Source organism: Podarcis raffonei, chromosome 1 (assembly GCF_027172205.1).
Source record: "Podarcis raffonei isolate rPodRaf1 chromosome 1, rPodRaf1.pri, whole genome shotgun sequence".
In the NCBI taxonomy this organism is placed as follows: domain Eukaryota; kingdom Metazoa; phylum Chordata; class Lepidosauria; order Squamata; family Lacertidae; genus Podarcis; species Podarcis raffonei.
In genome coordinates, this window is record NC_070602.1 from 136,596,230 (window position 1) to 136,618,834 (window position 22,605).

The 22,605-nt window shown below is 41.2% G+C and overlaps 1 protein-coding gene across 2 annotated transcripts in view; it reads right to left on the reverse strand.

The window, feature by feature from the left end:
* The window catches only part of SPAG16 (sperm associated antigen 16), a 395,434-nt gene that overhangs the window by 320,649 nt on the left and 52,180 nt on the right, over positions 1 to 22,605 (reverse strand). For both annotated transcript variants that reach the window (XM_053364500.1, XM_053364511.1), the window contains exon 10: positions 14,369 to 14,499. In XM_053364500.1, the coding sequence (XP_053220475.1) occupies positions 14,369 to 14,499 (131 nt within the window). The remainder of the gene's footprint in view (positions 1 to 14,368; positions 14,500 to 22,605) is intronic.

Here is a 22,605-nt window from a genome sequence, read left to right on the forward strand (position 1 = left end):
AGCGGTGGTGCAAAGCTTCCTCGTCTCTGCCCTTGATGTCTACATAATAAGCATGGACACATGAAGGAAGAAAACCTAGGCACCATAGGCTTCTTCAGGAGCTGAAATCATGTATAGTGTTTCAACTCCTGGTTAACTACATGCACGAGCTTTACATACAATTGAGATGTTTACACCCAATATATGGACATCAAAGATATGGCCAGGAGAATCCTGGCAACCTCACAGAAAGGGCCAAGACTGCAGCCCCACTACCCCTTTGATGTGCAGGTGGCTATACTCGGTCAATTAAATGCCTGAGTTCTAAATATCTCCAGGGTTAGGTGGAATAAGTCTCTATAGGCAACAGATTCCAGGATATGAGTCTATGAAACTCTTCTCTGGATATATCTTCATTTCACTTTGCTCACTGAAATGTCCCTACTTAACACCAGAGGCGGAGCTAGCTGGTCTGGCACCTGGAGCAACCTGTGGGGATGTGGCTAGCCGCCCATGGGGGTGCGCCGGTAGCGAGGAGCATCCTAGGGGGGGGCGCCAGCATCAGAGAGCGTCCCAGGGCCAGCGCCGCCCACGGCAATGTCACCCCCCCAGGGATGCCACCTGAGGCGGACCGCCCCCACCTTTCTCCGCCTCTGCTTAAGACTCTAAGCAAAGCTCCCACCCACCTTATTCCAAATTTCAACTAGAGGAAATGCTATTAGTGAAACATATAGTCTCTAAAATAATCTAGCTGCATAGGGCTTTAGAAGTTAAAACCAGTACCTTGAATTGGACATAAAAACAACTTGCATAGACAGCTATTATCATATTGGTAATAGAGTGGATTATAGCGAGCTTCCGGGTTGGCGCCTCCAGCAATGGCTGACTTCCTCTGATCGGGAGGAATTTGCTTCGTGGAAATCAGGGTCTGGCCGCCACGGCGAAGGCGGGGACCCACTAAAAATCACAGGCAGGAGAAGACTGTGAACGTGGGATTCGGCTGGCACCTTTTGCGCCTCCCCTACTTGCGGGGAAACCCGGTTTCGGGGATCCGGAGCGACGTGGGGTGAGCGGCGCGGTGCTTCGAATTGACTGCTTCTTTCACGGAGCGAAGCCGCATGGCTGTTGCCGGAGAGCGCTGACTTTTTCCTGTGGACAATTTGATCTTAAAACAACTACCCGTGAGTAGAATGGAAAATTGGATTTTTAAACGTCTTAATTTGGCACCGAAACGGGGAGGTTTCAAACAGGAAGTCCGCCTTCCCCTTTTGTAAATAGACTGAAGCAAAGAGGCTGCAAGCTAAAGTCTTGGAAAGTCCTCTGTAAAGGGTTAAACTTCCATCGGCTAAAATCATTAAACCCCCCTTGGAGGCAGGAGAAGGGGGGGAAGTTTTGGAATACGTAAGCCTGCAGGAGAGAGTGTGAAGAAAGTTAAATTACCACCGCTCTGAACCTGGAAACGGGCTGCTAGTACGTCTGACGTTTTGGGAAAGTTCATTGACTGTGAATAAAACATTTGTTGACAGATAGTTAAATAAGAGAAATACATTGTTTCCATTGTTTCCTTCTGCGTTTAAAAAGGAGTAAAAGTAACTGAAAATTGAAACTAATTTTATCGCTTGAACCGTGCTTAAAAGGATTGATACAAATAGAAAATGTTTCCCTCTAGGGGGAGCCTTTGAAACTGTTACAAGAGTTGAGCTGGGGGAATCTCCAGCTGTAAGATAAAAAACCGTGAGAACCAGGGATTGACCTTGGATCAGTAAGAATGTCGACAGAAGAAGCCTTAGTGATTGCATTATGCAAGATAAGTGATTCATTGGAACAGCTCCATAAGAAGACAGATGTGATGACTATCAAAATTGATAACTTGGGACAAAAAGTGACTAATTTGGGACAAAAAGTGAACATCTATACAGAAACTATTCAGGAATTGATACAGGAATCTACTTTGACATGGCAAATTGTGGAGAAGGCAAGGGAGAAAGTTGTTGTTGTTGAACCTAAAGTAATACAAGTGGAGAGGGAGAGAGCCCCAGCCTTACAGAGGCAATTTGATGAATATAAGTTGTTGCCTTATATGACTGAATTTAGAGAAAGTCAGATTTTGAGGATTGGAGCCCTGCTTGGACTGGAGAAGGAAAGTTGGATAGATCCCCCCATGCAGGGATGTACTGACCTTTGGGACCTGGACTTGGGTCAGGAGGAGATTGGAGTTGTGGGGACCTTCAGATTTAGAGGGATTTTGAAACACGTCCTGAAATATCTTTTGGATTTTAGTTTTAATTACGGAGATTTGGCTGATCTGTCGAGAAGAAATAAAAACATTGCTAAGTCGGAGCTTCCCCGAGATCTACTCTTCGGCATCAAAGGAAGGAAATTAAGAACAAGATCAGCAGAAGACAAAGTAAAGTGCATGTATAAATATGAAGAAGACCTGCAGAAGGGATTTGGAAAAGAGTTAAGAGCCTCGGACAGAAGATCACCAGGTTGATGGACCATATGGAATTGACGGAAAGGACTGGCAGAATCCGAGACCAGGGAGAAGAGACGGTGGAAGAAGATTGGAAAAAGTTTAAAGTTTATTTATAGAAATACTGTAAAATTAATGAGTGTTAGAAAAATGTTGGAATGAAATTATATGGCTTTAGTAGAAATGTTATAAGGAGTTAAGAACAAATAAGTATTATAGTATTAATGGAAAATAAGGTTAAAATAAGTTAAGAAAATTATATGACAGAAAATAGAGAAAGATGGAAAGGAATTGCTGAAACAATTAACAGAAGTGGAATACAAAAAGGGAGGTGAGAGGAGGTCGATGAAACGAGGGAATGAAAGATAGGGCATTGAAATGGTATGATGTATGTTTTTAAATTGTTTTTGCTTTGTTTTGTTTAGTTTAATGTGTTAATGTGGCGTTGTGTATTGTTTATATATTGTATTGTATTGTATTTTCTTTCTTTTGCTTCTTCTTTTTCTTCTTTTTTGTAAGGTTTAAAAGTAATAAATATTATTTTTTTAAAAATAGAGTGGATTATAGCAACTAAGCCAAGGTATCACAGAGCCTGAGGATACTTCTCATATCCTTTGAGGTAAAGGCACAGCTGGTCAATTACCAGTAGGTAACTATCTGGGTCATGATGTCTGCTTCTTGGAAAATGAGAGATCCAAAAACCATCCTTGACTTCACGCCTCTTTTACTGGGTGCAGTGGGGTTGCCTGGTGCAGTCCCACTCACCCACCAGAATAACCACTAGGGTCTCTGAATTTTACTTCAGCCAGTCAACCAGGACTTCCAAACATATCTTTATTTTGTACTAAATTCAGCCATCAACTCATATAAAATCATAAACATAATCTACCAATATAGAATGAATTATCTTTAGTTATTTGTTTGTTTGTTTTTAAATTGCCAGCCAAAAATGATAAGAATTCAATTGGTATTATGAGGAACTTTAAAGTAGGGTGTATATTAATCTATTTTACGGACATGGTGCACATAGAATCGTGTGTGCAGGTTTTGGTTTCATTTCACTGCTGAAGCTGCCCTGGCTGCAAATAGCCTGGAGAGAGATAGAAAATGGTGGTTTCTGTGCTGCAGTCCATTAACTTGCATGATTAAGAATATGCAAACCACGAAGATGCTCACAACCTTGTAAAGACTTTGACCAGAGCAAGATTTCTAAAAGCAAGTGCTGACACATGCATACACAGGGTAGATTAGAAATGGCAAGCATTATCTATCTAGCTGTGGTTAAACGTTAATTTACAAATATTATTTGATCTGAAACTAAACAGCATGTTGCACTCACTCTGGTAACATTTTGTTAGCATCATTTAATAATTCCAAAATGCAAAAAGAGACTTCTTTTGTCTGAAGTTACATTATAAACAATTTACTTCTTTGTTTTGGTAAATATGTATTTTTAAAATATAAAAAATGGAACTGGATTGACTCTTTTAAATTAAAAAGTGCCACCATATTTTCAGGAGTGCTGTGCAGGAAAGAATAGCTCAGGACAGCCAGTGAGATTTGTACACATTAGAGGCTTAAAACACAGTGAGGCTGTTTTTTCTTGCTGCATTTCAAGTTTAATTTTGCAAATCCTGGTACACATCATCACGGTCTCACGTGTTTCCACTTCATCCATTGTCTGCCCTCAGTTTTTCACCCCTTCACCCACCCCAATTCTTATTGGTGAAGTTTTCATTCACCCAACCTTTTCCTCCTAGAGGTCATCTTCCCGTGGCTGCAACTATGATCCTATACATCTTCAAGATGCAATGAGATTTACTCCCAAGTAAGAAGAAAAAGTCTAAGTGAACTCATTGCAGAGTGAAGTTTAACTGTTTCTTAGCATTTCTAGCCCCTCCTTTGACTGACAGATGGACACACACACACACACACACACACACCTCCCCCCATGTCACCTTTCTAAAAGGCAGCAGATTCTTTTCTGGTGAGCTGCAGCTGGTGAACCTGGGGCACTCTTGTTTGGAGAGGGGATGTAGGGGACATGCTGCTCAGGCATACTATGGTGCCTGTGTGAAAAACCCAGCTTTGCGGAATGCCCTCCCATCAGATGTCAAGGAAATAAACAACTATCTGCCTTTTAGAAGACATATGAAGGCAGCCCTGTTTAGGAAAGTTTTTAATGACTGATGTTTGGTCGTGTTTTTAATATTCTGTTGGGAGCTGCCCAGAGTGGCTAGGGCAACCCAGTCAGATGGGAAGAATAGTAGTAGTAAGTTTTGTCTTAGTTTGAGCAAACTTTTTTGAGTAGTAGATCCATCAGCATTGGAGTGACTGTTTGACTCAAATTTCGGGAGTTTGTTAATAAAGAGAGTATGACCTTTCTTGGTAGAATACTACTGGGAATCCCAGACATCTTCAAAAGGCTTATTGCATTCACCTTCCGTCAAACAATTGCTAATGGGCTGACTTAAAAAAAAAGAAGAGGACTGTCAACAGTCTATACCTGAGATCTTCACCAATAAAGGAGAACATAACTGGTTGCTTCCATAATTCAGTATCATCTGAGCCACAAGCTCTGCTGCACTGCTAGGATTCCATGCTCCTTCCCATCAAATAAAGTTCAAAGGGCATTAGTTATGTTAGCAGTAAAATGGAACTCTTAGGTGCACCATGGTGTAAGGCTGATTAGTCATTGCTGGGCATCTCTTATGACAACTGTAAATAAAAATGAATTCTCATTTTATGTGATGTGCCAAGGAATAAGAAATGTGAGACTGTGAGCTGTTTCTCATTGTACAGCAGAACACTCAGGTTTGCCACTGAGTATACACTCTAAGGTGCAGCCAATCTTGGCTCCACAGAATGCACTTGTAGGAGACACAAGTGTCAAAGCATGTGGGATGCTTGTTGTTATATTTTTAGATACGCACTTTAAATTTCTATAACAATGTAATGTATTGAGTAGCCCTCACCCGTGACCTCACTGACCCCAATTCCAAAGAATGGCTGCAATCCTGCACACAATCTCCATAAACCTCAAGCCAACAGAAGCTAAGCAATGCAACTCTGAACAGGTTTGCAGTATAGTGTTATGAGTTTGTGGAGTGCCTGGAGTCCCTTTCCAATTCCAGGACCCTTCTTCTAATTCCTGGGTGCCAGACTCTGGAATTAGCATGTTAAAATTCAAGTCAGGAGCTAGCCTGGTAATGGCCCACTAAAGATTTGTTGGGGGGACAAAGGGAATGGATCTGTGCAAGATGGCAAATTAGAGGGTCCCCTCTCATAAAATCATAGGATTGTTGAGTTGGAAGGGACCCTGAGGATTATCTAGTCCAACACCCCTGCAATGCAGGAATACAGTATGCAGCTATCCCATAAGGGGATCGAACCTGCAACCTTGGTATTATCAGCACCATGCTCTAACCAACTGAGCTAGAAAGACAAAAGTCTTTGAGGAGAGCAGTTTGTTTTAGGATTGCAGTTGGGGATGATGTGGGCTAGGTAAAAGTAGTTGCAGTCTGTTAAAGGCAGCAAGCTAGAGCAGAGCCACAGAGGCTATGGCTCATTTCTGCTGGTATCCAAGGCTTTGGCTATGAGAGAAGCAATACCCTCTCGGAGCGTAAATGCTGTGAACCCCTCCATTGTAGGCTCAGGTTGTATGTATGGTAAATAAACCATATATCATAAAGACACCACAGTCTCTGCTGTGCCTCATTTCCAAAGGAAACATGAATCCTGGATAAGGCGCCTAGACCCCTATAATCACACAACACTTGGAGACTGGGCTGGTGTGGGACAATACTTTTGACCCAGGAGCAAGTTGTGGCAGTTTTTTCTTCTAAAAGCAGCAACGAAATTTCAATGCACTGCTGATAGGGAGTTTCAGTGAAGAACAAACACAGCCCAACATTTTCAAGAATTTTCAGGGCACCTTTAGATCAGGCTTCCCCAAGTTGGTGTTCTCTAGGTGTTTTGCACTAAAGCTTCCATTAGGCCTAGCCAACATGCTGCAGTTCAGGGAGGTGCAACTTGTGCCACCCCCCACCCCCCGCCATGGGACTACAACTTCTATCACCACTGGCCATGCTGACTGAGGCAGATGGGAATTGGGAGTCCAACAGAATCTAAAGGTAACAGTTCCACATTCCTTCTGGTAGCCCATAAAGGATTAATAAACTATTTAAAATATGATAAATGAGGATGCTTAATTGAGAACTGTGTTTGTAATATGTTACATTTACTAAATCTATTTTTGAATAGGGTACACGTGTAGTGCGATCCTATTCACGAGTAAGGGCTGGTAAATTCAAGGGCCCTTCCTCCCACGTAAATATGTATAGAATTGCAGCTCTAAAAGCAAATGGAGTACCCTGGGGGAAGTAGCTGTTGCTTGCAGTCATTTACATATTCTAGAACGTCTACTGAGACTCACTTAGCCTCTGGCAATTTGCAAAACTGAAAAGTAAAAAGATGGGGGAGGGGAAACACAAATCATACAGCATTAAGCATGCATTCCTCTTAAGAGTTAAAACCAGCAGCAGAACAGACTACGTGAGAGCAAACTACTGCAAGGAAGGTCTGGTTTGATTTTGCAGTTCACAAACAGCTCTAATTCACTCTGCTCTTAGCCTTTAAAGGAGCTCTGTCAATACAAAAAATTGCCTTCTTATGGCAAAAAGTTTTCTGTCCCTGATGTATTTCTATGAAACATTCTTTGTCAAAAGCATCGCTAAATAACCCAGGTCCATCCTGGATTCCTCTGTGAACATGAAGCTGCCTGTTTACTATTCAGTTTAAGCCTTTATGCTATTTCTATTTACTAGGAAATATTCTATTGATTAGCATGTACAAAAGACCCGAGCCTCGACCATGTTACTAGAAGACAAGAAGAAAAAGAAGAAACAATGTGGTGTAACTTAACCAAGACTTTCCTGGCTTAGTCATACAAGGCAAACATTACAACCCCTAAATTCTTCTACAGCTTAGATTTTAAGATAACAAGTTTTAAGAAGGAGAGTTATTTTCCAGCTTTAATTTATTGTTAAAATATGCTTTAAAAAGTATCTATGTATTTTAAAAGTGGCAAGCTCTGACACCTATACAAGGAATATGTGGCATCCACATATGTGGCGTCTCCACCCCCTTCATTTTGCCCGGACACTGAGGTCCTGCTCCGAGGGCCTTCCGGCGGTTCCCTCACTGCGAGAAGCCAAGTTACAGGGAACCAGACCTTCTCAGTAGTGGCGCCCGCCCTGTGGAACGCCCTCCCACCAGATGTCAAAGACAACAACAACTACCAAACTTTTAGAAGACATCTGAAGGCAGCTTTTAATGTTTGATATATTACTGTATTTTAATATTTGGTTGGAAGCCACCCAGAGTGGCTGGGGAAGCCCAGCCAGATGGGCGGGGTATAAATAAATAATTATTATTATTATTATTATTATTATTATTATTATTATTTTGTATGGCAGATTTCTAATTCAAAAAAGGTTGATAAATTATCCATAAGATGAATAAAAAAAATTCTCTCACTTACTTTCCTAGGATGCTTAGACCATTCAAGCCATAATCTCTAGGGAGATTATTCAAAGGTTTAAGAATGACATTCTCAAGATGACAAACTAGAAAAGCATTCTATTGGGAAATATCCAGCAGGTGAAATGTGCTCAAGAAAATTAGTTTCAGGCAAACCCAAAGGAATTCGCTTGCTTCCTGTTTAGGTTGTGTTTGTTGTTCTGTCATTTTTTTAAAGTTGACATTCCTAAACTGGAGAATACGGTCTTGTAATCACACAAGTGTTTGGTCAACCTGTGGAACTTCTAAAATCTATATTTCTTCCATATTCTGGTATTTCTGCATAACAACTAAGAATACTATAAACAGAAATAACCTCTTACTTAAAATAAAATGTGGGATCAGAAGAGACGCACACATACAGGTGAGACTGCAAACACAGCTAGAGCTTTGTGATCCCAGTCACACTACCTCCCCAGCCTATCTCCTGCTCTCATTCTATGGTGAAGTGAGAGAGTACAAACACAAGTCAACAACTGTCTGAGATTTAAAAATAGCCACAGGTTTATTGATTAGAGGTGTAGGTTGAACATTGGCTCAGACATTGGGTGTATATCCATTCCAACCTCCTACTGGAGGGATAGAACTGCTTAAGGGTCATGCCACGGATTATGGCCTCCCCAAGACATCGGTCTACTGAGGTAGCCATCCTAAGGCCACCACTGGAAGCCCTGTGGACCATCTGCACCACACAAGCTTCTGGATAGGGACACCCATTGAGACCCCTTTAACGGGGAACCCTGAAAACACCGCTGATTCCATACTGGCTAATACAACACTTCACCCAACGCTCAAAGACTAGGAGTCCACCCAATGCCTTAACCACCCAAAGTTGTGACATTTTGCCATGGGGAAGGCAAAACATCCTGACCGGCCAATTTACCGGCTACAGGTAAATCCCTTCCTGGCTCCAAATACAGCAGCCACTAGTAGCCATAGCAAGGTCAAGAGGTAAGAAAAAACAATTGGTTAAGCTGAAACAACCCAGGAAAGAAAAGCAATGATAATGTGGAACCTGAAAAGGAAAATAATATTAGCAATGTGATAAGAATTTACTTGAATTAAACAACCCTGGACCAAAGCCTCAAGCTCTGAGCAGTCCAAGGGGCTTTTATATCTTTTCACCACCACCCCACCACCCACACCCCACTATCAAAGAGAGAATTCCAGAGGGCAGCAAGCAAAGACCACCTAAAACCCTGTGCTTAAATACGTTAATATTGGTTACTGTGTTCTTAACCTGTGTAATTGAATGCTACTTGCAAGTTGCCTTAACAGGATTTCTATCTGGATAGGCAAGATATAAATAATTATAATAAATAAAAATTTTAAAAAATCATGAAACACATAAGAAGCTTTGTGGAACATACCAGGGAAACCTAGGTTTCAAGCATGAATGAAATGCTTCACTCCTCACCCCAACAAATACAGACAGTACCAGACTAGCGATTGCTTTAAAAATACATTATGATTTGAATATGTGAAGCAAATTTCAGCAATCAAGGACAGGTTTATTTGAGAAGGACAAACCAATTCTCCCCATGCACTGATGCTGCCTAGTCTGCTGAATGGAAAATTGGCACCTAAGCTCATAATACATCTGTGAGGCATTTGTTTTGTATAAAGTGACTAACAAATGCAATAAACAATTTCAATTTTAGAGTTTCAGCAAAAAGATGGCTGATTCGCACTACTATTCCAAACTGAGAAAATTCCTATTTTGAACATTTTTTTTAAAAAAATATTTTTTATTAACCGACCAATCAAATCAAATCACATCACATCACATAAATTCTGAATGACAAAGCCGAATTTTAAATTTTTTGTTGGGGGACCCATATTTCAAGTTCCGAAGGGGATTCCAATCATCTTGGACGCTGCTGCGTTAATATCCACAAATCTGTCCAAATAATGTTCATAATTCTATCCAGACCTATCTTGCTGTTCCCACATCTCATCTTATTCATATATTTTTCTTTTTTCTTTATGATCTCTTCTGATAATCTCCTTAAGCAGGTAAACACCAATCATAATCCTGTGTGAATTTTTCCGTTCGTCCAATCACCATATCGAGATGGTTTCCATATATCATCACTTCCATAAATAAAAGCACTCTTTCCATCATTAAACTTCGCAAATCTGTTGCCTTCTTTAGTCCCTCTGAGGAGGCTCGCCCACAATATGAAAACAGATCCATTCCTCCTCCCAGACATAAGTCTTTCGACAGAACTTGCCAAAATGGCGACACTGTTTTTTACTGCGTCATCCCAAAGTTCTTATACTTTCCACGACCTCCTTAAAACATGCTTTTGGTTAGAAAATTATCTCCACACAGTCTTAAATCATCAGCTTAGGTCATTTAAGCGGCATTTCTGACTTGTGGGGGGGGGATTCTTGGTTAATCACATAGGGAAAAGAAAGGAAAGTTCCCCCCCATCCAGTCCCGTTGCCGACATACCGAGCCTTGGTGTGTCTTCTCATGATATATTCCTGTTTATCCGACCCGTCTTCTTTCTCAGAGATCTCTTCGGTTAGCAGTCTTTACTCCCCCTTCTTCCTTGAAATATGTGCATTAGCTTCCTCCTAATTGTTTCTTTTGAAGTTGCTGCAGCTAGAGGCGCAAATCAGAGACAGCGTCCAGGAGATCCGAAGTCCACACAAGGGCTTTCTGCCTAGTGTCCCCACCCCCTCAAATTCGGGGGTCGTATAGGCACAGCAGGCAAGGGCAGTCCCCCCCCCCACTCACTTGGGGGGGCCGGGAGGCTGCTTACTCCCATCACAGCCTCTTAATTACCTCGCGTGGGTCGGAGAGATGTTATTGTCGGCCATCTTCCAATGCGCCCCTAGTGGCCCCCCCCCCATTTTGAACATTTAGTTATTTTCAAACTGTGGCAGCATCAACTGTATCAGACTTTTAAATTTAGAAAAAAACACACTACATTACAGAGTTTTAGTGGGAAATGCATAATGTGGAAAGAGATTTTGCTCTCTCCTATATTAATGGAACTAAAGATCATCCAGTTCAATTGTTTGCAGTAGATTTAGGAAAGACAAAACAAGACACTTTCTCAACAAGGCAGAATTACTTCATGGAATCCACTGTTACAAGATCTAGTAATGGTCGCTAGCTCAGATGGCTTTAAGAGGGTACTGGACAAATCATAGAGGAGAGGGTTATGAGCAGTTATTAACCATGGAAAACAACTGGAGTCTCCATATTCAGAGGCAAAATACCACTAAATACCTGTTGCTAGGGGTAAAAAATGTGAAAGGCTTATGAAGTTTTCTTCATGTTCTGACATCCTGTTAACCACTGTGGAGAAATAGTTTGCTGCACTAGGTGGACTTCATTATGGTCAGCTATATAAAATCATTTCATAAATGAAAACAATAAATTATTGGACCTTCAATCTAATGACTCATCAAGGTTCTTCTTAGGGTTTTAATTTAATTTAATTTAAATTGTTTGTTTGTTTGTTTGTTTATGAGCACTATTTCACAGAAAAGAAACATTTCAATAAAATTGTATCACCACACAACTTTAATTAACTGCTCCAATGTTATGTGACATAGCATTAATAAATGAACATGCTTCCAGAGTTCCTGGAAAAAGCTCATATGAGCTGAAGTAAAATGGAAACATGTGCTACTCCAGGAATTCACCGCCAACATTTCACATGAAATGTAAGCAGAAATGCAAAATAAAATATAGAAGGTAAGGACTCTAAACTCACAAACACTGATTTTCTGACAGATAAAAAAGATCAGAGGAGAAATAAATTATTTTGTGGTCTTTAAAAAGCATGTATTATCCTGCTGTCCAGGGAGTCATTTGGAATAACAAAAGGTGTCATATATTTTATTGTTACGTCTTTACTGCAAGAGGTAACAATGCAATCCCACATTATTAAGTCACTCCGGGCAGATATACACACACTTCAACTGTCTTCTTACATGAAAACACATTGATATATTCATAGAATTGCAAAGAATGATCCTGTGAATTCAAAATGCAATTATATATCAGCTATCATGCTGCTTAGAGCATCTTGAAAATCTGTAGGACTTGCTGATCTGTAGAAACAGTGTTTTAAAGGAAAAACAAGTATTTGCATTTTTGTGCTTTGTTAAACCTAACTGTAAAAATTCTAACTCAGTATAACAAAACACCTGACAGGTTCTTTATAGCAAACTGCATTTCTTGAATTAAACTTTTGCTTACCTTTGAAGCAAAATTCTAATAGTTAAGGTTTTAATAAGATCAAAAAGAGTGGATAAATCAAAGTTCCCAGACCCTGATTCTACCAGAAGGCTGAGAAACTTAAACACACCAAGGTCTCAAAGATACTGAATCTGACTTCCCCACAAAATGGCATGTTTTTGTGCATAGAAGTGTTGAGAGCTGAGACAAGGAAGTCAAGAAAGCCAAGGTTATGCTATTTTAGTAACCCTTACTGACGCCCTGCACCCAGGAGAATTGAGATAAATATTTGTTAGGGCTGCCATCATAGCCTAGATTTCAAAGGCAGAATTGACATGGGGGGGGGAGTTATGAAAGGCAGAGCTTTGTCCTGGATCTTAGGCAAGTCAAGCACTTTTGGGGGGCGTTTTTGTAAAAAAAAGTTCAACAACTTTATTTGTATATGCGATGGTGATGATGATTAGTATTACTAGCTGTGCTTAAAGCTCTACATCCATGTCATCTGCCAGTTCTGTGCACATCTCTTTTACTGAGCTAAAGGTCTTCTCACTAAGTTCCCTTACATCTAATTTCACAAACTGCAGAGCTTGGGTGAGTGGCTCTAGCATTTAAGAATTTTTGCTTAAGATCACAAGACAAACAATAAAAGCTGATGTGCAAGAGGTGCACAACAACTGGTACAAAAGCTATCTTGGTGTTGCTTGAGTTGTGATATAGTACTTGTGTCATTTCAATTGGGGTTTAGGCCTGGGTTTGGCATAGAAACTGCTTTGGGTACCCTTTATGGTGACAGGTGTCAGAGGAAAACAGGGGAAATGTGTCCCTGTTATCTCTCCTTGACCTCTCACGGGCTTTCAAAACCATCAGCCATGGTATCCTTCTGGAGCAGCTGTCCAAGTTAGCGATAGTTGGTGTCAGCTGGCGCCTTTATTATGCACCTTTAGGCACCAGGCAAAAACATTCCTTTTCAACCAGGTATCCTATATCCTTTCAAATGTGTTTGTGGGAGGGAGGTGGAGGGGGCTATTGTTTTGTTTTGTATTATGTATTTTGTGTTTTTATCTTGTATTTTTATGCTGTAAACCACCTTGAGATCTAAGGATGAAAGAGAAATTTGAAAAAATAATAATTATTATAACTTTCTGTAGGGGTCCAGCATTGTGTTTTAACACATCTGATGGAGGAGTTGCTTTGGATGTGTAGTTTGCCATATTCAGCTTTTCCTGTTGTTCAGGTTGGACAGTCCCGGTAGCTTCCTCAGTATTTTCAGTTGGGATGTTCTGGTGCCCTGCCCCTGTCTATTGCTGGATATTTTCTGCCTCTTTTAAAGCAGACACATTTGGTGCTACTTGCATGATTGCTGAAGAACTCATATCTTCACTATGCGTCTGCAGCTCACTAGCTGTCTTCTGCTTTTTGAACTAGTTGCAGATATCCATAGCTAAAGAAACAAAAGCTACTCTTTGCTTTCTCTCTAGCAACCTTATATAGAAAGCCCTTCTGCCTTTCAACCTTCAAGCAATCAAAACAGTAGCACTAAGTCTCTGTTTCCAAATGAAGTTATTTTTGCTACCCATTTCCTGAGAACCACAACTCCTTCGTTCATATTATCTTTGCATTTTGGGGGTTTCCAAATTTTTAGAATCAGAATTTGATTTCAAATCTTGTAACATTTCCAGAAGCAGCTTTTGTCTGAGCTGCCTTCAGGCCCAGGATGTTTTTCCTCTAGAAAAGTGCAGAGAGTCAAAGTCTGGCAGCCACTCTCAATAGGGCCAGTGTCAGAGATCACTCTAAATCTCTTGCTGACTAGCTGGCGTATGTGTGTGTGTCTGTGTATATCAAAAGAAATAAATGCATATAATATTTGGGAGTGGGGGTTATTTCAGATGCAAGGGGAAATACCTCTACACAAAAGGGCCTCATAGAACCTACATTCTCCATGGTCATTTTCACCTCCCGCTGTACCATTTATTCACGGGGTCCCTACCCATCCATTTCTTTTATTTCACTGCATATAGAAATGGTTGCATTGTTACGAGTAAGTATTTGGCAACTAGCATTAAAAGTTAATTATTCTCTATGTTAGTTTAAAAAATCAAACACATAAATAAGCAATTTTAGAAGGTAGTTCCTACCAGCTCACTGCCAGATCATGTACTTTCAAGGTGTTGCTCAACCTATATATTCCAGACTTTAGAGGGCGCAAACATTCTTTTGCATGAGCAAGGTAGGGATTCACTTGAATATCTTCAGGAAACTCTGAATCCTAGAACAAATACACAAAAAAGCAAGCATATAAGTAACCCTCAGTGCTTATATAGGTTCTGAACAATATTTGTATTTACAATTTAACCAGAGATGGTAAACACAACAAGCTGGAACCAATGCTTTTTTCTTACATAATGAGATTCACATAAGTAAGAAATACATGTGGAGTCAATTTCATTGAACAGTGTGGTCAAATATTTTCTAAAGATAAGTCAGCAGGCTAGAAAATTTACTATTAACTCTAATTAACCAGGCTAAATAGGCTTTATTAAAAATTGATTGTAATTTAACAATGTCAGGAGAGAATTTGACCTTATATAGTATACCTTAAGCAATAAAAAGAGAGGATTAGAGGGTTTCGAAACTCAATAATGTTTGCAAAATTGTCACTCAACATTGTTAAATAGTGATTTCATTTAAAAAAGATAAAGAACATACAAGTTCCTCTCAAACTACTATCACCCCTGGAGATTAAAAATACCAAAAAATTAAAAAAAATCTCAGTATCTGAATCTCCATGCATAACAAAGATGCTCATTTGTAGCCATTTCATTCTGAAACCCTTCTGGTAGTTGTTCAATTTTATGATTAAACACAAGGAATACACCTAAAACAATCACATTCTACAACTGCAAAATATGAGGAAGATATAACTTAAAACCTCAATTCATATTCTACGTCTTCAAAGGATCAGAAAGCGCAAAACAAAATTTCTCAAAACTAGGGAAAAAATGAAAGAGGATTATAACATTCTTGTTCCATTTCCTCATTCTGTCCCTGCTTTTTCCTTATACAACAGAACTATTTGGATATACGGTACAATTTTTGAGGTGCATAACTATAATGGTTATTTCACAAGTTAGCTGTAGCTTTTTTAAAAAATGGACATTGGTTTTACCATGCATTTCTGTTTGAAGGATGGACTGCAGGACATTCACTTAATAGGATTACTTCTCCCACTGGACTGGATAGGCAGGGTCTTTCTTTTGCCTCCTCTTCCAGATTACCTTATCATGGGACCATGGAAGCCAAGAGGGTGACTCAACCTGGGCCTCAAACTCAAAGGGGACCTCAACTTCAGACACTTGTTGATTTGGGGTATTTGATAAGGTCTGCAACTTGTGTGGTGTTGTGGTTATGAACGGTGGACTCGTAATCTGGTGAACCAGGTTCGCTTCCCCGCTCCTCCACATGCAGCTGGCTGGGTGACCTTGGGCTAGTCACACTTCTCTGAAGTCTCTCAGCTTCACTCACCTCACAGAGTGTTTGTTGTGGGGGAAGAAGGGAAAGTAGATTGTTAGCTGCTTTGAGACTCCTTAAGGGGAGTGAAAGGCGGGATATCAAGTCCAAACTCTCTCTCTTTCTTTCTTTCTTTCTTTTTATGCACATTGGACAAAAATGTGACACACTCTCAGCTTTAAGCTTCAAATTCTGGGTACAGTTCAAGAAGGACACTGACAAACTGGAACGTGTCCAGAGGAGGGCAACCAAAATGGTCAAAGGCCTGGAAACGATGCCTTATGAGGAACGGCTAAGGGAGCTGGGCATGTTTAGCCTGGAGAAGAGGAGGTTAAGGGGTGATATGATAGCCATGTTCAAATATATAAAAGGATGTCACATAGAGGAGGGAGAAAGGTTGTTTTCTGCTGCTCCAGAGAAGCGGACACGGAGCAATGGATCCAAACTACAAGAAAGAAGATTCCACCTGAACATTAGGAAGAACTTCCTGACAGTAAGAGCTGTTTGACAGTGGAATTTGCTGCCAAGGAGTGTGGTGGAGTCTCCTTCTTTGGAGGTCTTTAAGCAGAGGCTTGACAACCATATGTCAGGAGTGCTCTGATGGTGTTTCCTGCTTGGCAGAGGGTTGGACTCGATGGCCCTTGTGGTCTCTTCCAACTCTATGATTCTATGATTCTATGATTAAATTTAAGAAAATAATAAAAGTTATCTGGTAAAAGGCTTACTTTTTTTGTAACTGATATAGAGGTTATCATATTAAAGAGCATAAAATGTCAATAAATATTCATTAAAATATATTGGCTCTGATGGTACAAGGATGAGATGATGGATGTGTCTTCTTAGATCAGCTGATTATATTAACAAACCTCTCACATATGTGTGTGTGCATGCACCTTATTTTGTGTTCATGTATTGACATTTTTAAATATTTTTTATTATAGCTACGGTCCTCAAAAGGTGGAAGTGGCCTAGGCCTCTCTGGACCTCATAAAGTGCACCTTCCCTTGTTTGTGGTTATTCTTGAATCACTGAAGTGGAAATTCACTTAGAGGACTTGGATAACTTTCGCATCCCCAATGAAAAAGATAAACATGTAATGCTAGCTTTCACTCTCTGCCTCTGGCCTTAGGGGTTCCTGAATATCAATAAAGTTCTCCTGTTACCATGACTGGACTCAAGTCTCCAGCTTTACAGTGTCTGCCCTTCCAATGTACAATATGTGAGAAAGCCACAGGATTTTCTGTTGCTCACTAAAAAATCTATATTACATCTACAATTATATTATTGTCCAGGAAGGAGGGGAAGGGGAACACAGGCTGAATTCAAAGTACCCATCAACAGAATGATTTGAAAACATTTGGGGACTGTACTAAACATTTACTAAACATTTTAGCACATCTAGGGGGTGTATATAAAGGGCATCGGAGCAAATAGTGTTGAATGTCCTCCACGTCTCCCGACTCACAGATACAGAGACTTTGGTACACAGGGGTGCTATTGAATCTTCCCATTAGATATGCGGAGGGCATACACTGAATAGGCAAAGCTGTAAATGCTTTTCTAAGTGGTGCCAGTGTGAGATTAGTAAAGTGCTGCTCCAGCCCAAAAGATGTTTCATATATTGGATACCAGGATGAGTATGCCATCTGGGAAAGTGAATGAAGGTTCCTCCATTTAGAGTCCAAATAAATTTTTTCTTTGATGAGTTGTTTAACACTGTTAAAGGCTCCAAAATTAATTGATTCATTCAATGCCAGAATTTGATTCTTTCTCTTTCTTTTTTCTTTCTTTCTTTCATATCACTTAAAGTGGTAACTCGGGTTAAGAACTTAATTCGTTCTGGAGGTCTGTTCTTAACCTGAAACTGTTCTTAACCTGAAGCACCACTTTAGCTAATGGGGCCTCCCGCTGCTGCCACACCGCCACCATGCAATTTCTGAAGCAAAGTTCTTAACCCAAGGTACTATTTCTGGGTTAGCGGAGTCTGTAACCTGAAGCACCTGTAACCCGAGGTACCACTGTATACTAAAATTATAATCTGCCTGTGTTAGCAGAGTCAATATATAATATGTCTTTAAAAATGAAAAGAAAACAATGGATTCATACCAATAGGCAAGAAAATGCACCTTTGAAAAATGCAAATGCTGATTTGGGATTGAAACCTTTCCCATTTAAGTTAAGGCCAATGATAAATTTACAAGTACCTCTTTCACATTGAAAGGTAAAGACACAGGTTAATGAATCATTAAATTATCAATCATGCTGTTATACCCAGCAGGCTGAGGTCCAGGTGAAGGCTCCGACCTTCTGAACAAGAAATGAGGTCTTCACTCTCACTTTTTATACTGCATCATCCATGCTTGTGTAGAAAGAGAATATATAAAGTAATTTAAAATAATGTTCATTACCACTTGTGTGGTACCAAGTGGCATGTTTCTTTCTCCGGGTAGTTTGTTTTTCTCTCTCTTTCTCTCTCTCTCTCACACACACAGTATTTCAGCCATTTTTGTGAATGGGCACCCCACCCTCCCCACAGCAGCCATTTTATGACAGCTTCCAAGGCACTCTCTCAAGATTCCAAATGTGCTCATTACCTAATCTTCCAAGATTGGGACACTTAGTGTTCATCTCAATGCTAAATTCTCTCCCTTGGAAGGAGGAGAGAGAGAAAGTGGAAGGTTAGCCAGAGAACAGCTCTGACCCAATGAAAACCAGCTCTGCTCTCAAGTTTCTTCCCTTTCATTGAATCACAGAATTGTATAGAGTTGGAAGAAGCCCTTAGGGTAATCTAGTTCAATCCCTTGCAGTGCAGGAATCTCAACTAAAGCATACATTTATATTCTTTTATAATACTGATGGTGATGATGATAATGTTACATTAGCTTCCTAATAAACCTCACGTGACGGGGTGAGCTCCTGTTGCTCAGTCCCAGCTCCTGCCAACCTAGCAGTTCGAAAGCGCGCCAAAAAAAGTGCAAGTAGATAAATAGGTACCGCTCCGGCGGGAAAGTAAACAGCGTTTCCATGCACTGCTCTGGTTTTGGTACTCTGTTGAGCCAGAAGTGGCTTAGTCATGTGGTGCTGGCCACATGACCCGGAAAAACTGTCTATGGACAAACGCCAGCTCCCTCGGCCTGCAAAGCGAGATGAGTGCCGCAACCCCAGAGTCATCCGGGACTGGACTTAACTGTCAGGGGTCCTTTACCTTTACCTTTTTAAACCTCACACACAAATGTGTGGTGATTTGTGGGTGTGCATTTTTCTGGTTGCAAATTTTTGTGCTCATCCAAAAGTATGAGCATAAGCCAAAATAGCTGAAGACCTCTGGTTTAGGATTTGAATGGCATGCTAAACAGTGGCTGATTTAAAATGGAAGTGGGAGCTTCCTATCTCCTTGTGGCCACATCAGAGGAAGAATGGGAAGGGGATGAGCATACAAATCGGGGGCTTACTGTGCTTCATGCTCAATATGAATGCAGCCCTAGAGCTGAAAACATCTTCAACATGCAGAAAGTGTGTTTGATTGTTAGAAGTGCTATCCTCTAAGCTTTATTCTTCATTTTCAACTTGGGTCAATATAAAGCATATATATGATACTTCAATATTATGTGTTGCCATTGTAAAAAAAAGGTAGCTGTGAAAGGAAGCCCCATGGAAATACTTTTGAATACCAAAAAAAAAAAAAAAATCTCATTTAAAAGGTTCTACAATACTTCTTGCAGACACTTTGTAGTGCAATGTGATTTAACCATGAGTGCAATTATTTTATAAACATCTGAAATATCAGGGGAAAGTTGAAAATCACTGCAGAAAAAAGAGCACAGTAAAAACTTTATTATATACTACACCTTGCTTAGCTTGCTAATAAAACTCATAAAAATCATCCACAAAGGCTGTGGCTACATAAATCCTCCTTATTCAACTTTATAACCCTGACAGATTTTCTTTTCTTTCTTTTTTAATAAACATCAAGATAATATGCAGTAGATAGTAAAAGTTAAATTAATTAAAAAAGCCATTGTAAAACTGCAGTAACTTCATAGACAATGACAACTGTGCTCATTCAACTGTTCATACAAAGCTTGAGTAATAATGCCAACAGTAAAATGAAAACTGAAACTGCTCCTTACACAGTCCCAGTTTTAAAGGTCTGTTAAAGCAAGTGAAACTTTCTTCAGCTGCTGCTTATTCTGCAGAGATGAAATGAGAAGCAAAATGTGCTACAGCTACAGCTGTTTCTTTTCTGCTTGACATAATCTCCCAATCTGAAGCTACATGAACAATGCCACGAAACATCTCACAAGACATCATACTCTAAAAAGTATGTCAAATAAATTCTGATGACCTTTCCAAATGGTGATTTTCTATTATTATAGCAGTTTGAATATTTTTTATGACACAACAGACGCAGGAAATCGAGGAATAAGATCAGATGTGACAATGTTTTGTAAGAAATCTTATATGCATAAGGCTAATTTACAATACTCTTTAGATTATTAGAATCATTATTGTTTATTGGCATGTCATTACATGCCTAGTTACCTATGCATAAGTCACATTTGAATCAATGAGATTAGTCTTAAAGATGAAAGGATTGCACCCCCTTTCCTACGTCTGAAATAAGTAGGAGCCCCTATGCACAGATGAAGCTTCAAAAAGTGCCTTCGTATTCACTATGGTATCAGGAACACCATCAGTTGGGAAGCCCATTCCTGCAGAGCTATGAATTAGTAGCTTAATACTAGGTGTCTCTTGGCTCAGTAAGTAAAAGTAAACGCCAAAGCAACTGGCAATTTCTGTTGCCCATGTGCTGGTAACCTCCGTTACTACAATGTGCTCTATGTGAGGCTGCTCTTGAGCTTCACTTGGAAGCAGTGGAAGATTCTTGCTCCAGCACTGGGGGCGGAAAGCATGCGGGGGTGTGGCTGGCGTGCATCCTAGGGGCGTGGCGCACATCCCAGGGGTGTGGTGCGTGTCCCAGGGGCAGGGCGCACGTCCCGAGGGCGTAGTGCGCTGCCCACAGGAGCATGATGCGCCTCCTGGGGGCGTGGCGCGCTGTGTGCTGTGGCGTGGCTCCCAGCATGGGGGGGCAGCCGCAATGGCACCCCACGGGATCGTGGTGCCGGGGGTGATGTGCTCCCCCTGCCGCCCTCTTCCTCCGCCAGTGCTTGGAAGCTGCAGCTACTGCAGAATGTAGGAGATAGACTGCTTGTTGGGACAGAACATCCCCATCACAGAATGTTGCTGTTGTAAGAATTGCACTGACTGCCAAGTAGCTAAAAGGCTATGTTCAAGGAGATGGTACAGATGTACAGAAGTCCTATGCAGCTTGGGACCAGAATACCTGAAAGATTGCTGCATCCCAATCAATCACTGCACTCTACAGGAGAGGACGTCCTGCAGGTACTATCTTATCCGGAGAGCCATTCCACCTGTTGTAACAATCAGGACTTTACCCCTTTGAGCTCAATTTCATTGCATTTCACGCCCTTTTACTGTCTTTTTGACACTTGTTGAACACTTTCCTATTTCAGCAAAACTTCTAAGTGGACATTTATTTACCCCAGTTGCTATCAGTAGTAGATTTGAAATTATTTTTATATATGTAATTGTTTTATGTAGGTGATATTCAACTATATTTTACTCCTAATAGACCCAAAAGACCTTACTTCGTCGTGTTTATTAATTTCAGTGGGTCTGCTCTGAATAAAACTAAGTTGAAAACTACCAGTGTGTTTTCTTGTATTGTGAAATTGCTTTCAGATGCCTCATTATTACCGTATTTTTCGCTCTATAGGACGCACTTTTTCCCCTTCAAAAATGAAGGGGAAATGTGTGTGCGCCCTATGGAGCGAAGACGCCATAGCCCTGCGACCCTCTCCCGGCTGGAGAGGTAACGCGGGGCTATGGCAGGAGCCTCTATAGCCGCGTGTCAACTCTCCAGCCGGGAGAGCGCGCGCAGGGCTAAAGCAGCCCCCCCGCGACCCTCTCCCGGCTGGAGAGGTGACGCGCGCCTATGGCAGGAGCCTCCATAGGCGCGCGTTACCTCTTCACCTGGGAGAGGGTCGCGGGGGGCTTCTTTAGCCTATGGCAGGAGCCTCCATAGGCGCGCGTCACCTCTCCAGCCGGGAGAGCGCGTGCGGGGCTAAAGCAGCCCCCCGCGACCCTCTCCCAGGTGACGCGCGCCTATGGCAGGAGCCTCCATAGGCGCGCATCACCTCTCCAGCCGGGAGAGCGTGCGCGGGGCTAAAGAAGCCATAGCCCCGGGACCCTCTCCCAGCTGGAGAAGTGACGCGTGACTATGGCAGCAGCCTCTCTGCTGCGCCTTTCCGCTGCTCCCTGACCTGCTCTTTGGGGCTGGTGGTGGGCTTCCCCCCGCCAGCCCCAAAGAGCAGGTCGAAAGGAACCTGAAGCCTGGAGAGCGAGAGGGGTCGGTGCGCACCTTGTTTTAGAGCGGGAAAACAAGAGGGGGGAAATTCTCCCACTCTCTGCGCAGCGCCTCCTGCCGCTTCACTGAAGGGGTGCTGGGCAGAGAGCGGAAGAATTTTTTTCCCTTGTTCTCCCCCCTCTAAAACAAGGTGCGTCCTATTGTGCGAAAAATACGGTATATAGTTATATAATAATTATCTAGAATTGTAGGCCTGCTACATGTTGAACGCTTGAAGTGGTAGTGGAGTAGATTTTTTACAATGCCAGATTTTATTATGACTGATATGGTTCCATCTATATGAAGGTACTACACTTTAATAGACCTATTGGCACCCACTGTTTTCCTGTCAATCCATACAAATGCCATATGCTGCATTTGGTGGAGTCTTAAGGTCAGATCCAACAAAGATGCTGTGCTAGTGGAAACCAGTGAAAT